The sequence below is a fragment of the Molothrus aeneus genome, chromosome 2, assembly GCF_037042795.1.
Source record: "Molothrus aeneus isolate 106 chromosome 2, BPBGC_Maene_1.0, whole genome shotgun sequence".
Taxonomy (NCBI): domain Eukaryota; kingdom Metazoa; phylum Chordata; class Aves; order Passeriformes; family Icteridae; genus Molothrus; species Molothrus aeneus.
The window spans coordinates 91,161,660-91,178,417 of NC_089647.1; the positions used below are offsets into that span (position 1 = coordinate 91,161,660).

The following is a 16,758-nucleotide window of genomic DNA, read 5'->3' on the forward strand; positions in this document are numbered from 1 at the left end:
TACTCTGCATTATTTGAACAATCTAGAGTGTAAATTCTGCATGAGATAGTTAAACTGTTTCCCAATCTCCTAGTTCAGTTTTATCTTCCTCACCTTCTCAGTGTTTTCATGCTAAGGTTAGAAAGTACATTTTTGAACTGTGTATGTTTTCAGAGAGCTTCAGGTTCTATCATTCATGCCTTAAGACTTTAGTGAATGGTCTTTGTTCAGTGTTTTGCAGAGGGGTAGACAATTATCCTGATCTGGTTTTAGATCTCAGGATAGAGAGTACAATTGAGATTATACTGGACAACTGATAAACATTCCCTTTCATTTGCACTCTATCGACATGCATAATACCAAGGCAAAGATAAGATTAAATCAGTGGTATTCTTTACCACTCATAAATATAGGGTTAAATATTGCACTTACTAGCCTTACAGCAATAATACTTGGTGCAAGAAGATTTAAATCAAGTTTTCATAGCAGACCTGTAAATATGGAATCAACCTTTTCCCATATTTCTTGTCCTGGAGAGTGTCTGCAGTCCCTCCCCTTCAAATCTCCCTGTTGCCACTGCAACTGTTGGAGAAAGCTGCTCTAACATAAGTTAAAAGAAGCACCTTTTCTATTTTTGTTTCTGCTATTTCATTATTATATTACAGGACCCATAGCATAGGAAGTTATGGAAGCCAGAAGCATAAACGTGTTCAAAGGAGATTGCACACAGTTATGGACAACACATTCATTCATGACTGTTCAGTCTAATGCAACTTCTGGCTCAGGAAGTCTGTACTTCACTGATTACCAGAAGCTGAGAGAGTGGCTGGAGGAAGGTTTATGGTCTGCATGATGTGTAGCTGATAGTCTCTCTCTCAGCGTGTAGCTCTGATTTTTAGCAGCAATGGATGCAGAACAGAAGGGACATTGTGTCTGATTTGTTATGGTCATTCTCTGCCTGCTTGACAAGATACACCAGTTTACAAACAACACTGAGAGAGAAGTTATTTTATGTATTCAAGTAGGCCTTAGGCTCACTTCAAATCTTTAATAGTGTTGTGGGTACGGCCTGTATCAAATATCTAAGATAATGAAGGAATCTTTCAATGGGAAAATGGTACAGAGGGACTGGGGGGCAATAGTACAACCTGGAAATGATGTGGCTCAACATCATTAGTCCATGTGCTTCCTCAACCAGTCAATGTATTTGGATACCCTAGTGTAAACCCCATAGCTGCCTTCAACAGCGCAGCCCTTTCCCCAGCTGACAATCCCAGTCAGAAACCAAGTGTTCTTGTACTGTGTAGCATGAGGACCACCACTGTCTCCCTTGCAGGAGTCCTTAACCCCAGACAGGTCTCCTGCACAGAACATATTCTCTGTGATATTTAAATCAGTCTCCTTTTCACATACTTGTGTCTTTACACGTGGCAAATCAACTCTCATCAGGACAGAAGAGGTGGCACCTCCGTCTATTAGGCGTCCCCATCCACTTACTGTGGAGAACTTGATGGTGGACAGTTCATACACAGCAAACCTTTTCTCAGGCAAACATATTGGCACCACATGGTCAGTGAGATTCACAGGTGTTTGCAGTTTCAAGAGGGCAATATCATTATTGACCTGTCCATTCCTGTACTCTTCGTGAGTGATCATCCTGGCCACTCCACTTTCTTGCTCAGTTTTCTCATCAACATTTATTTTGTGTTCACCTGGAAAAGTTATTAATTGCAGGTCATGTCAGGTAGCTCCTTGAGTCCTTGGAAGTCTGAGGATGTGGGGTGTTTCTAGTCTGACACCTCTAAGGACAATTACCTTGTACTGCCAAAGCCTTCTATTCTGATTTTATCAGGTTGGGAAGCTGCCACCACCTTGATAAGATGAGGAGGGGAAGATACATACCCAGTCTCACCCGAAGCTGTTTAGGGTGAACATGCTCCAAGCAGTGAGCTGCAGTGACCACCCACTCTGGGGAAAGCAGCGTGCCACCACACTTTTCTTTCTGATCCTGTATTATAAGGGCCTGCCAACAAAAAGCAAATTTATGTTTATATTTACCTTCATCAAATGTGCTTGACATAGATCTCAGTAGAGATATTGCTTCTTTCTGTCCCTTTATGCATCTGTGTTCCACAATACCATGCTGACTCCATGGAGAACTTAGCAAGGGAAGTCTTCCCATGGACATTTTCTTCATCTTGTAGTATGGACCCTGCATATTATGGCCCAAAGCATATCCCTGGAAGCTGCCACTAAAATTCTTGCTGGCAGTGAAGTTAAGGACTGAGGGGTCAGGAGATAGACACAGCTGTGCTACCACTCTACTCCTATGAAACCAGGTACTCTGGAACAAAGCTAAGGTGCCTAAGTGAAACAGGTGGATCTGCTGGCTATGGATGAAGAAGGAATTTGGTTATCAAGACATGGCACTTTTTATGAATTTTTAACATCATAGATTTAAAGCAATGAATTTAGCGTAGTGATTTCATAAGGAAATTTAAAAAATAAAAGCAATGAAAGATTTTTGAAAACTCACTTGCCATGGACATTCACCTGGAGGACAGATGAAACCACCTACTATTCTTCCACGTGCAGTTGAATTTTTTTTTGCCAACATTGGTATTTTTCCACATGGGTATTTCACTGAGAAAAAAGAAAACAAAAAACCAAAACCCAAAACAACAAAAGGCAACAAAGATTTTATTGTACTGAACTCACAGCAAAATGTGTAATGTCTTCAGTGAAGCTATGTCAGCTGAAAAACTGATTTCTAGTCTAGGAGCGTGGATTCTCAAAATAATGTAAAGCAGCTCAGGAGGGAAGTAGTCTTCTTTTTGTTTGGAAACAGCCAGAAATGCTCTTACAGTTAGAGTTGAGGCCCTTACAGCATCACTGGCACAGAGTCACCTACCATAGGTCTTTGCAGTCAATAAACCTGCTTAAGATACACATCAACACAATGAGGTAGGCTGCAGGCTGGAGTGCAGAAGTGACCTGACAAGCTCTATAGTCTACAATTTTCTTTGTCCCTGCTGACTTTAAGTCACAGCATCCACGGCAGGGTGAGACAGAGGCTTAATCATGGGATCTTGGCATCCTTTGTTTGGGCAGAGCCAAAGATGTCCCAAGGGCAGATGCTGTTTTCTGGTGTGCCTCTCCCACACTACCTTGTTTGCTTGTGTCCAGAGCCTGCTGGATTCTTCTAGATTGCACATCTCTGTTCTGCCTGAGCCAGCATGTGAAGAATAGCAATACAGAGAATCAAATCCTGACTGAACTTGCAGTTCAGCTGTAGTGCAGAGGAAGTTTTGGTGTTTTCAGTACATCCTTCACCCAGCTGGGTTTTCCTGTAAAGGAGAAGGTCTACCCTTGGGGGTGCCTGTGTGTGGGGGTGTCTACCCTTGGGGGTGCCACGTGTCTGTGCTGTAACTGAACACACCATCCCTCCTGTCTGGCAGTCACTTCACTCTGGGGTAACACTGTGAGGAGGAGTGCTCTGTTTTTACTTCTTTGGGAGCCAGGGCCCTATAGTCTCTGCTGAGCTGCATGCAACATCTCCTGGAGCTCCATGTCTTCAGCTGACATGAAGACAGCAGCAAGGTTTTACAGGTACTTTCAAGGTATGGAGAAACAGGACCAGTTTTTTGATGGCAGCTGGTGAAAGATTAAACAGGCATAGCACATAACACCCGTAGTATCTAATGCTGTGTGTAGGGCAACACAAATTTGAGCCATTGTGGGAGATGACAGAGGGACAGTGAGGGGACTGATGGCCTGGCAGTTACACAATTTTTTCTACTTGCAACACATGGTCAATTTTACAGTTATTTTGGTCCCCAGGAAGCAAGCAGCAACAAATACATCTTCCTTACAGGGAAAGATGCACTGAAAAGCCTGTGAGGAATTTTGAATTGTTTGTTCTTAGCTTTTAACAAAAGCAGCTTTCCCATCACGTGGTATTGCAGAATCTGTTAATAAGGGATAAGCACATTACTAGACATTTTTTTCTAATGAAATTGCTGCTGCTGAGAGCTAGGTTGTCATTACCAGCTCTCTGCATGAGTGTTCCATTGAGGTGTGTGCAGGGGAGCACCACTCCTCAGAATTACTTTGCATGCTCCCTGTGGCTCTGTCCATTATGTTGTTATGTTCATATCCCCAGGGGTCTCCTTTTCCCTCTAATAAAGTAATTCAAGTAGGCATCTACAAAAGAGTCAGGTGCCAGCTTATGTATTGGCAAAAAGATTAACTTGCACTACTCTAGTCCCAGCTGAAATTTACCTTGCTAGATGAAAGAAATATCTAGCCATAGTGTCTAGAGGAATACCAAAAGTATATTATTCCTAACAATTAGGAAAAGAAAAGAAAGGAAAAGAAAAGAGAGAAAGAAAGAAAGAAAGAGAGAGTGAGTGAGGGGAGAGAGGGAGTGAGAGGAGAGAGGGAGGGAGGGAGAGACGGGAAGATTAACTGGTTTTCTTTGGTTTAAATAGGCCTCTTCCTCTCTTGACTCCTGTGCTGTAATAAATGCAGTGGTAAAATCTTGTCACAGTTTCAGATTGGAGAGACAACAGTAAAACAAATCTGCCCCCAAAGTAATTTCCTACTGTGGGTGTAAGGTAATGCAAACAAAGGACTTCTGAGGCCCAGAGCCCCTTCCCTCACCAGATACCTCTCAGCCTGACCCCAAATCCCTGACCACCTGCTGCCCTGCTTTATTTAGATCACCTAGTGAGGTGTGAGGAGCTTGTCTCCACTGCTCCGTTCCTTTCTACGTGACTAATGGTGAGTGTGCTCCCAAAGGAAGAGACGGGTTCAGCTTCCTCCCAGCTCTGAGCAGGTGGGATGGTCAAACTTGAATTTGCCACATGCCAGAGGAGTGAACCTCTGGGACCAGGAAGAAGTCCAAAAGGATCTCTGCTTGGTGGTCATGCTGAGCACTGCTTTTCTGGGGTAGCTAACTTACACCAGAAGCCAAATGTATGATTTGGGACTCTGCCCATGGAGAAGAGGTGAGGAGCTGGCATCTGAGCATCATGCATTCCATGTCCTGATGTGTACACATTGTATACTTTTCTTCCAGAGCTGGCTTAGACTTAGCATCAGGTTGGTTAGTGTCTTACCTTGAGGGATGCAGGACACACCATCACTTGCTAAACTGTAATCATCATCACAGAAGCACAGTCGTGTTTTGGACTGCTTGTCAGTACAGTACTGTTCACAGCCACCATTGTCAAAAATGCACTTCAGCTTGTCAGCCACAGCTAGAGTCAGAGAAAGAGCATTTAGGATTCAAGACTTGGGTTTTTGTGCTTAACATTGATAACTTGCAATTGGAATGCTGTCAGGAAAGCAAGGCAGGAAAAAAGATTTTTGTGATTTATGCAGAGCAACTTTATCAAAAGTGCTTTCCATCAAAAGCTAAGTGGGCCTGGATCTCCAGGGATTAGGGGAGGATAGGCTTTGGTTAAGAAATATATGCCTAAAATTAAATCAATCAGCATTTATACAGTACCTGAGCTGTCTCAAGAATGGAGATATTGTAATTGTGTGGTAACCATTGCAAAATATGACTGAAAAAATTTAATTCTGTGACATTTTGCCATTTAGCAGGAGGATGCTCTGGGATGACTGTTGAGACTGCCTGCCTAGACTCGATGAGTGCCTAGCCCTTGTCCAGACTCTGCGTGTTCTGAGGATGTAACACTCATTGTTCAGTGTCCTCTGAAATCAGTGGAAAGGTGTGTATTAACTTCATAAACCACTGGATCCTTCCCTTTGGGTTTGTACTGTGCATATGCAGTGTAGTTCTCGCTTACATACTGCATGGAGCTTCTAAGTTAAAATAACATCAGCACCTGAGTAGGACATAATTCCTTCTTTTCTCTCAGATGGTGCACAAAGGCAAATTTTCTTTTTTTTTTCACAAAGTCATTATAGGGCAATAAGTTACTTGTTGCCTTGCAGTGCCTGACTTGCTATCTGGTTAGATCCATCCCTCAACACCAAAAGCACAATGAACAGAAGCTGTCACAGCTAGGATGATGCAGAATCACAGAGCCATAGAATATCCCGAGTTGGAAGGGACCAATGAGGATCTTCAAGTCCAAATCCTGAATTACAATGACTGTTATTGTTTATCTCAATGCCTTGCTTTTGAATTAATAACAGCATTTTTATTTTGTTAAGTTATGCCACAGCTGACCTTTTTCACAGCTTTTGCCCTCGTATTCGACAGGACAGCGGCAAACATAATCCTGGAATTGGTCATCACAAATCCCACCATTCTGACAGGGGTTGGAGGCACATTGGTTAGGGTCTGTAAAACACTCAGTGTCAGTCCAGCTCATTCAAAGAGCTGCAGCAGTGGGAGTGTTCCACAGCTGTTAGAACATCCTGCATGATCATACCGGAATAGATGTGCCAGAACTCTTCCTGGAAGAAAAACATGTGAGATTTAATTAAAGAAGAATCAAATCATGTCTTACAGCCCTTGTTGCACAGCATGGGTTACAGACAGAGTGATGCCACTTCTGCCTTTATAGTTTGTGACAGTTAATATTCATAAAATATTCTATTTTCTAGATTGTACATTATTTTTACATACTAATAGAGAAGGGCCTTGTTTAATGAACATAAATGGGTAACACATAAATAAGCTCCATATAGCTGAGGTGGGATTGACTGAAAAAAATGTTGCACAATACAATAATTTCAAGTATTGTCAGGGCAGGCATTACTGGGGGTTTGGGGAGATGTCTTAGAGAGCATCCATTTTCCCACCATCCTCTAAATGGTTACTGCTTGGGATTGCCCATGTAGTGTGCCCTCCTGCAATTCACTGCTGCTGTAGTGAATTTATCCCTGTAAATAGAAAAGAAAAATGCAAACAGCAGGACACAAAGTGCTTTTTTAACTCTGGTGGTTTAAGGTGTCAGAGCACAACCTTTGAGTAGGGAGAGTTCTTATGACAATGAGTGCTCACCCAGCCTTGTGTTACTTACTGTCCTTTCAACATCACCGTAAATCTCTCTTGCTTCCTCATAGGAGCACTTTTCTTCTATGCATTCTCGCTCTAGTGACCCCAGTTTTATCTCTTCAAAGAAGCTGTTGGCTCGTCTTTGTCTTTGCAAAACGTTGCTTGCCTCTTCCTGCTTTAGAAAGACTGAAAAACAGCAGCACGTTCTATTTGTTATGTGTCTGTGCTTGCCAGACAGAGAGGATGGGGGGACAACTTCCCCTGAAAGCTTTTCTGCTTCCCAAGCTTTTTCTGAGACTCTTTAGAAAAGAAATGGGCAGATGTGAAAGAGTCTCCTTTCTCTGGTCTGCCTCAAGGTAAAGTGACAACACAGGAGTTTTAGAGATCCTGGAGCTTAGGAGAAGATGGCCTGTAATAGCAGTGGGGTGTGTGTGTGTGTGTGTGTGTGTTGAATGCATGTCAGTGACTCCTGAGGTACTGTTGCATGTCATATGCATCTTAGCACATGCAGCAGTTTCTTACAGCTGTAGCAGGTGGTGAGCCCGTGTCATTTTATCAAGCACTGGTGTACATGGCACTGGAAAGCTTGTATCACTTTATCTAGCACTGGTGTACATGGTAAAAGCTGATTTTTCTGTACTTGATACAGTCACAGTGACAGGTGGACCACAGTCATGCCTTCACCCACACTCACATGTTATTTCATATCCCTCCACTTGTTGGACCTGAAGAAGGGATTTACCCCACTACTAGTAGACCACAATTTATGAATCACTGCTTTAATATATTGTCTTTAATTTTCTTCTATGGGAAAGGTTATGTTAGGTACATAGGAAGGCTGGACAATGCTGACTGCATTTCATAGTGGAGCCTGTGAATGGCTCCTAGCTCCTGCCATCACCACAGACTACAGCCAGGAAGAAGTCTTTGGAAAGATACTGGGTACATAGGTTTGATAGCAGGCATCAGCAGAGCTCATTTCCTAGAACTGCAACTGGCAGAAGTGTGCACTGGAAACACCAATGTCATGGTCACCATGCTGACCTGCTCCTCAGCCTCAAGGTATTAGCACATCACACAACTGTGCTCTCCCAGTACAATTTAGGATAAGGAACAAGAAGTCCAAGTGCTGGTGTGTAATTTTGCTCCACATACTACACAGAAAAAGTTTTGAAATTTTTAATTTTTCTTTTTTTTTTATCCATAATGTCTGTAGGGGAGCTTCTGGAGCTTCATGGCAGTTTACATTTCAGTGCTTTAACTGTTTCACCTCTGCTCGTGAGTAGATTTGGGGACTGAGGCTGATGCATATCTCCTGCCTTTCCCCAGGACATTCTCTCAAAAAGAGTGGGAGCTATCTTCTACCTGCTGAAAGGGCCCTGAGGGATGCTGAAAGACAGACTCATGTGTGTGATACCAATATACACTCAGTCATAGATGCTGAGAGGGTTTATTCCAGTCTGAAGTGATGTGAGGTGTCTCCATAAACATTTGTCTCTAATTCAGGATATTTGCTGAATTACATGCAGAATAATGGTAATTTCCCCCTGTATTTCAAAGTTACTTAGAAGAATGAAGTATTGTGCACTGAATTTATCCCTGGGTGCATTTGGTCATTATAGGAATGTCATCTGGGTCTTTCTGCCTTGATTTCAGTCAGGATGTCTGCATTTGATATGGGTTTCTTTAAAGGCTTTTAATTAACCTTATGCTGCAGATATGTGGCACATGTATCAGTGCATGAGCACAGACTCTGACAGAGGAGCATGCCTGAGCACATGGCTTGGGACATCCATTTGGCATTATCTACTCTTTTGTATTGGATAATTTCTGACTTTGCTACCTATTTTCCCACCTTTCTCACTGCAACAAACAAGACCTAGTTAATGGCTAAAGAAGGATCTGAGAGCTCTGGAAGCACTGGATCTGCTTTATTAATATGGGAGCTGGTTTTTGGACATACAACTGAAGAGCTACCTCTTCTCTGCCTTCTACTGAAACAGGGTGGATCCTACCCACTTTAATTACTCATCAGCTGAGTGACAGGTTCTTCATGCTTTGCTTTGAAAAATGTCCCAGTTCTGCATGAAATAACAGTAAATCCTAGTTCCTTTCTTCATGTAGACAGCTGGTGGTTTGCCTGCTGTCTGTGCACCAAGATAACAAATTAATTTAGTAGTCTAGAGGTGCTTTTCCTTAGTTGGCAGAACAAGTGCATGGAGCCATTGCTGAGAGTAAATTGGAGCTCTAGAATAATGCACAGGCACAGCAGGAGACACGACAAACACACAGCAATGCTCAAAACTTGCAGTGGAAATCACCTCAGTAACGGGAAAGAGGAAAGAGGTCCATTGCCAGTAAACATCATTACAGCTATATCCTACAACATACCTGCATCCAGAGAAAGAGGGATCAGTAGCAGAAAGCAGAGAAACAAAGCCACATACTGCCTGGAAGTCATGATGAACCTTGTGAGCCAGTGTTCTGGCAGTGTATTGACATTTCAGCAAGGACTGTTTGGCCAAAGGGCTCAGCTTCAAATGCTTGGAGCCAGAGGAGGGGCCAGCAAGTCATGGAAACAGCAAAAGATCCATGACAGCCTGGTGAGCTGAGCAGAAGGGCACACGCAAATCCTTCACAGAAACAAGGGAGCTTGGTTTTGAAATGTGCTCTCCTGACCCATGCAAAAGCTATGCTGGTTACACAGGCTGCTATCCCAGGCCTGCATTTTCCATTTAACACACCTTTTCCACGAGAAACATGAATGCTGGGACCCTGAATCCAGGGACAGGCATTAACTTGGCCACATAGCACCACATGCAGAGAGGAATGATGTGATATTATCTTCCATCAGCAGTCAAGATATTGCCTGTCAGTGCTTTGGAGTATGATTGTACCACTGGCATCTATTCCCATTTTTCTATCACCAGTTGAAACTCTGCACTTTTTCCTGAATTTGCTAGGAGACACTAATTAACCAGCAAGAGACACCCTACACTGGTTCTCCCCATCTTTGCTGTCAGAGCCATGTGGCCTGCACAGGTTGTACCAGCTGGAAGTGGCACTGAGCTGATCTGTGTTGTACTTCACTAGGAGCTACCAGGGCTTGAGGGGTCACTCTGCAGACAGTGCTTTATCTGGAACATAAACAGTCCCCTGATTTAATGGAAATCAATTAATGGCATCAGACTGGAAAGCTGACAACATTCTTGGGGAAATATTTACTTAAGATAGCAGCAAGGTAAAGAGCATGTTTGTCTATGAGAAGTGGAGCATTAGCTGAAGGCTGGACTGTTTTCCAGGCTGTTCTCCCCTTCCTGCCTGGAAAGGAAGGAGGGTCAGCCCTGCATCTGCATGCTACAGCAAAGGAAATCAACTGCTGGATTTTTACTTTGTGCCAATGCTCAGCATAACTCCTTGCAGAAGTTGTGATTGCTTAGGAAAGTCAGGCTCCTGGCTGTTGTTTCCATGCAGTCCTGTTGTTTGGGGGCAGTACACACAGCTGGATATTCTGCTTTGAAATCACTTTCCCAAGAGGCAGTATCCAGGCACTTCTCTGGATCACAGCCTGGCTAATTCCCAGCAGCCCAGTTCCTGGGCATGTCCTGACCCAGGCAGAGGAAGGAAGCCAGTTACTGGAATGCAAAAGAAACTACAGCAGCCCTTTGCTGCATTTTTGGAACCCTCTCCATACCTCTCAGTCTGCCAACACAGCCCTTACTCCTTGTTCACTTGCCTGTGGCAGGGAGTTGAAAATAGCAAATCCATTTTCAGATTAGCAAGACCAAAATTAATCTTGAAAATTTCTTTTTATCTCATTTTCTTGGGAATGATCTAGCCCCACCTATCTGTGTGAGTCATGCAGATCAGAGAATGAAGTTCTGCCTTCTCTGCCTGAGGCCAGGCTGAGTCTGCACCTATGCCCCCCACTGCCTTTATTTCCTTACACAGGGTGGGTATCTCCCTGCCAGGCATGGGGGGGTGGCTGCCACTCTGCAGTGGCATCACAGCACCTCTGCAACCTCCCCCTCCTTCATGATGTGCAGATTCTGTACATCCTTACGAGATTGATGCAGGATTTTATCTTTGCCTTCCTTCCTCTGCTGACATCCCTTAAACCTGAAAGGTTTTGCTTTTATTTCTTGGGAAAACAGCCAAACAGTTATTTTTAGAGCCCTGGAAGAAGCCCAAGTGCTGGGAAAAAGGGTCAGTTCATATGGGGACCATCCTTCTTCCAAGAAAATGAATGCAATTAGGCTGTATCAGGATGAACCTGAGAAGGGTCACTGAGGATTCAGCACTTCAGGACTACATTCCAGCTCTTTGTTTAAGAACTTTGTACTGACAGATCTCATCACACAGGTGTTTCCTACTAACTTCAGCTGGGTCTGTTCATTGCTTAAAGAGCTGTGTTTTTAAAGGAGGGTTCTCCCTTCCTTGCAGTCTTAGGCCCCAAATGTCCTGGTTTCAGCTAGCATAGAGGTGATTTTCTTCTCAGTAGCTTGTACAGTGCTGTGGTTGGGATTCAGTGTGAGGATAAGGACAACACATTGATATTTCAGCTGTTGCTGAGCAGGGCTTCTCCTGTCAGGATGTTTTCAGTGTCTCATCCTCTGCCAGTGCTGAGCTGCACAAAAAGCAATGAGAGAGCACAGCCAGGACAGGCGACCCAAACTGGCCAAAGGGATAGTCCATACAATAGGATGCCATGCTTATATACATGCTTGTGTATTTATATGTAGTGTATAAACTGGGGGGAGTTGGCTGGGAGGGGATGATCACTGCTCGGAAGTAGGATGGGCATTGGCCAGTGAGTGGTGAGCAATTGTATTGTACATCACTTGTTTCTCTTGTTTTTTTGTTTTCTTCTCTTTCTGTGTCTCTGCTTTTTATGCTACTAATATTATTACATTAGTATTATTATTTTGCTTCAATTATTACACTGTTCTTATTTCAACCCATTTTTCCTGATTCTCCTCATCTCATGGGGAGGTTGGCATTGAGCAGCCGCCTGGTACTTGGTGTCAGGGATTAAACCATGAAGTCTCCTTGGTGCTCAACATAGGGCCTGGAAAGTTGAGATGATGACTGCTCTGACCAGAGAGTACTAAAACAAGTTTGTTATAAGCCTTCATTGCATTGGTTTAATAGTCACTGCTCACAATGCTGATTTATTTGCCACCAGAGTGGTTGTGCTTGTTCTCAGGGCTGTGTTAAGCAATACCTTTCTTGCAGCATTTGTTGCTGTTTTGGTGTCTGTCGCCTTCGGGGCCTGGGTTCTCTTGCACTTCCTCGTATCGGCTTTTGATCTGATAAGAACCGCTGGCGGCGAAACTAGCCCGGTGTGCTCTCGGCATCGCTGTCCCTTCGTATTTCGGGAGCCATCTACTGGGAATTGTTAATACTTACACCAGCCCCAGTCCCCATGACAGGCACTGCTGCTCGAGGGAGGAAACGGATTCAGATTCCAGCAACAGGCTCTGAAGCTACTCAAATTCTGCTAAGGAGCACTGGGGCTACTCACACTCCAGTTGATTTCACTTGGAGGGGTGTCCAGCACACCTGAAACTGACTGCCCCGGGGGTGGCAGCACAGCCCCACCATCTGCCACGGATGGATCCAGAGGCAGCGGAACAGGGTGAAGCTCTGGAGCACCTGCAGTGCAGTGATGATATCACTGTGTGGGGCAATACAGCAGAAGTCTTTGAGAAAGGGAAGAAAATGAAGTCTAACTCAATCTGAACGAGTTTTGCCATAAAACAAAGTAAAGATCAAGGGACCTGCACAGGAGATGCAGCTTTAGGGAATACAGCAGTGAGAAGGGTGTTGCCACATCCCAACGGAGGTGATCATAAAAGAACGGCTATATCTCCACCAACTAACAAGAAAGAAATAGAAGCTTTCTAAGGGGCTGCACATTTCTGGAGAATGCACATTCCAAACTGCAGTCTGATTGTCATCTCTCCCAAGTGTCCAGGAAGAATGATTTCAGCTGGGGCCCTGAGCAACAAGCCTCTGGACCAGTCAAGCAAGAGATATTCATGCTGTAGCCCTTGAGCCAGTCTGAACAGACAAGATGTAAAGAATGTGCTGCACACCACAGACAGGGGAGACAGTCCTACCTGGAGCCTCTGGCAGAAAGTACCAGGGGAGACTCAAGACTGATCCTTATGGAGTCACACTGACTCCAGAGGATGGAAAGCCCACTATACTGTAACTGATGAAGAGCTACTGGCAGCTTATGAAGGTGCTGACGTGGCTTTGGAAGTGATTGGTACAGAAGCACAGCTCCTCCTGGCACCCTGGCTACTTGTGCTGCATTGGATGTTCAAAGGAAGGGTCCCCTCTTCACATCATGCAATGGTGGTGGCACAGTGATGATGGGATCAGAACTGGTTTCAACATGCAACAATCCAACACCACATGCCATCTTTTCTGCCCTGAAAAATTATTATGGAAGATGAGGACAGGGGTCATGGATTGAATGAATTCAGTGGACTTTCATAAGCATGGCCTATAGACTTAGAGAATGGTATCTGTGTGAATATCCAGCAAAAGATGGGAAAGGTGATCGGGTATTTGGAAGTGTGGAACCTGGCATGACACAAGTGGTATGGAATAAAGGTTGGATACTGTTCTGGTTTCAGCTGGGACAGAGATAATGTTCTTCTTCAGTGCCATGCTGGGATTTTGGATTCAGTGTGATAATAATGATAACACATTGATGTTTTGGCTGTTGCTCAGTAGTGCTTACGCTAAGTGAGGGACTTGAGTTTCATGCTGTGCCAGTGAGGAGCTGCAGCAGAAGCCATGAGGGAGTATTGCCAGGAGTGATGACCCAAACTGGCCAAAGGATATTCCTTTCTTAGAAGTCATGCCCAGTATATAAACTGGAAGGGGGGTGATTGCTGCTCAGGTCTGGGCTGGGCACTGGTCATCAGCAATTGCATGGTATGAGCAATTGCATAGTCATTACTTGTCCTTTTTTGGTTTGGTTTGTTTTTGTTTTTTTTTCTTTCTCTCTCCTACTAGTAGTAGTATCATCAGTTTATTATCAATACTATTATTACATTTTACTTTGTTCCAGTTATTAAAGTGTTCTTATCTCAACCCACAGGTTCTACTTTTCTGTTCCTGATTCTCCTCCTCAGCCCACTGGGTGGGAGGGAGTGAGCAGCTGCATGGTCATGTCCTGTTTGGGGTTGAACCATGTCACCAGCCAGAGAGCAAACAGTTTGTTTTTCTTCCCTAGAAGATTCCTGTGTGTTACTTTGTTTTCCTTCTTGTGCAGTCGTGCTCTAGTTAAGGAGATTTCCCCCGTAGCTCTGCTGTATAAATCTCCTTGCCAGTGCTGCCATCAGCTTTGGCTTATGTTTTCTGAGCAATTCCAAGAAAAATTAACTACTGTTCAATTAAAAATTAATATATATATTAATGCAAACATGTACCTCTGCTGCTCATGGGTGCTACTAGAATCAGTCTGGGAATAGCTCTTTTAAAAATATGATTTAGGATGTTTTTTTGATGTGACGATGTTTTTTATTTAAAAAAGTAAAAAATTAAAAAATTAAACATGAAAAATGTTTGTAATACAAAATAAAATCTAAAGCAGAAACATGAGCCTGAACACATGATGATGCTCAGAACATGTTCTTCTTTATATTTGCTTTGTTTTCTGATGATATTTTTAAAATAAGTACTCTTACAATTTTGTTGGTTTTAGTTTCATGTTTTGGCTTGAAGAGAAGATAATTATGGAAGCTATTGGGAACTGGGCAGTTTGATCTGATCAAACAAGTCATTGGTCATTTCAACATGAGTTTTCTCACCAGGAAACAATTTTAAAAAACAAATCAATATTAATTCCATTTTGAAGAGGCTATCAGAGATCATTTGAGTAAGCTGCCGAAACTGTATCTAGGTAAGAAAGCTTTAGGGTTAATCTGCTTTTTGAATTTACAGTAGCAACTTGCCACCAGTCATTTATCAGACTGACTAAAAGCAAAGACTTTGAGCAAGTTAATAATTTCTGGTTAACTAATCTATAAATATATCAGTATTATGCTTCTAAACTTTAAAGTAAATTATTTGAGATTTAGACCTCAAAACAGAACTATGTTCTTGGAGAAAACTACCTGTCTGTCTAACAGAGTTCTGTACCCCAATTTTTCTCACAAAGAGGAAAGAGAAGATGGGAAGACTTTTTTTTTGTGACAAGCTCTGAATACAAGCTTAACATTGTATTTTTTAAATTTTGATGTAGGTTATTTCTTTCTGTTCTTTCACTGTTTGAGATGGATATCTGAAAATAGAGAGAGAATAAAGGAAGAAAAATATTATAAAGGCAGTGTGCTTCAAAGTTTGTCTGTTTAATGCCACATATCTCAGTTGGTAATGAGAGATACTAATTCTGCTAAAAACCTTTTCTTGACTGTTCACAGCTACAACAGCACCACTAGCAAATCCATAATCCAATCCTTTTAAATGTAGCTGGGGACCTCGCTGTCCTGCCACTGGATTGGGAATAAATAAAAATTCACCTCCTTTCAAATGAATGCCCAGAGAAGGCACTTCAGTAGTTAAATGTCTTATTTTGGTAATACAATCTCTAAACACAAGTTTACACAAAGTCTTAGTGAACAACAGAATTTATCTTTTCTATTCCTGCATCCTTAATGAGGGATTTGATTACTTTTACCTGAATACCCCTGAATTTGGGTTGCTTCATCATACCAGGCAGACCTGGTTCTTGCCACACACATCTAGGGAGGCTGCTAATTCTGGGGACTTGTGTGGAAATAGAGGAGTTCATAGTAACATCTAACATATCACTGAGAAGGGGAATGGGAGTTCCTGTCATTTTGAGTTAGGTGATGTAAATGAGTTATGGTACAACTTCCTCGGTTTTGCTCAATGGCAACATCTGTGCAGGGTGGAGAAAATGTTTTGTATTCCAGCTAGCAAACTGCTTCTGTATCTATGAAACAGTTTGTGCCCCGACTGTGAGACAGCGATCTAAGAAACCAATCATTATTCGGTTTTTATATGGAAAACCCTTTCGTTTTACTCTATACTAATGTACATTTGGGCTGGAATTCTTTCATTCTTTTCTCAAAAAGGCTGGACCTCCTCTTGCTCAGAAAAGTAGGACTATCTGTTACAGAGGGAGTTGTTATGATGACAAGATCAAGACTAAACAAAAAGCAATCAAGTCTCAGTAAAACACCATGACTGGATTGTGTAATGCACATGGCCAACAGCTCAGCCCAAATCACTCCAGTCAGTATGAAATTCACCTGGCATGGCATGGTGGTGCTTAAAGTCATCGATCACTGCATGTACAAGCATGTTCCTCTTCAGATGCAGTAAGGGTGAACGTGGTGTCTTGTTTCTCACCCAGCCATGTCCAGATGCAGACCTCTAACTTGCTCTGCTAGTACCAGAGGATCCATGGATACATGCCTTTCCTTGGGAAAACTCAACAATGATGTGCCTTCTTTCAGAAAAGGGTGTGTGGGAAAAAGGGAATCAATCCAATTACCTGGCACTGACTTTCATTTTTTATCCTCAGCCTGCAGGCAGGTTTTAACTCCCTAGTGCCAGGCACATGATTCTAAGTGAGACATGACCACAAAGGTGAAATGGTGTTTTTCTGAGATGGTGCCAGAATAAGCAGGCTGAGGATTTGAATACACAGACCTGGTTTTCTGTTCCAAATCCTAGAACCTCTCTCTGTTTTAATATGATACCCATAAAAACCTTTCAAGACTGTGAGACAAAATAAACCCCAGAGCATGTCTATA

General features: G+C 42.9%; 1 protein-coding gene across 1 annotated transcript; it reads right to left on the bottom strand.

Annotated features, from left to right (window-relative positions):
* Positions 1-1,053: 1,053 nt before the first annotated feature.
* Positions 1,054-9,416, bottom strand: F7 (coagulation factor VII). The gene is made up of 8 exons (XM_066545296.1): positions 9,347-9,416; positions 6,981-7,141; positions 6,387-6,411; positions 6,182-6,295; positions 5,100-5,240; positions 2,516-2,622; positions 1,882-2,002; positions 1,054-1,691 (listed from the first exon to the last, which is right to left on the bottom strand). The coding sequence occupies exons 1-8, from the start codon at positions 9,414-9,416 to the stop codon at positions 1,153-1,155; spliced, it is 1,278 nt and encodes a 425-aa protein (XP_066401393.1). The 3' UTR covers positions 1,054-1,152.
* Positions 9,417-16,758: the final 7,342 nt, after the last annotated feature.

Coding starts and splice junctions, on each gene's coding strand:
- F7 (XM_066545296.1), bottom strand. CDS start 9,416: ATGACTTCCAGGCAGTATGTGGCTTTGTTTCTCTGCTTTCTGCTACTG. Junction 7,142..9,346: donor CCCTCTTTCTCTGGATGCAG/GTATGTTGTAGG, acceptor GCTGTTTTTCAG/TCTTTCTAAAGCAGGAAGAG. Junction 5,241..6,181: donor GGGCAAAAGCTGTGAAAAAG/GTCAGCTGTGGC, acceptor CTCTGACTCTAG/CTGTGGCTGACAAGCTGAAG.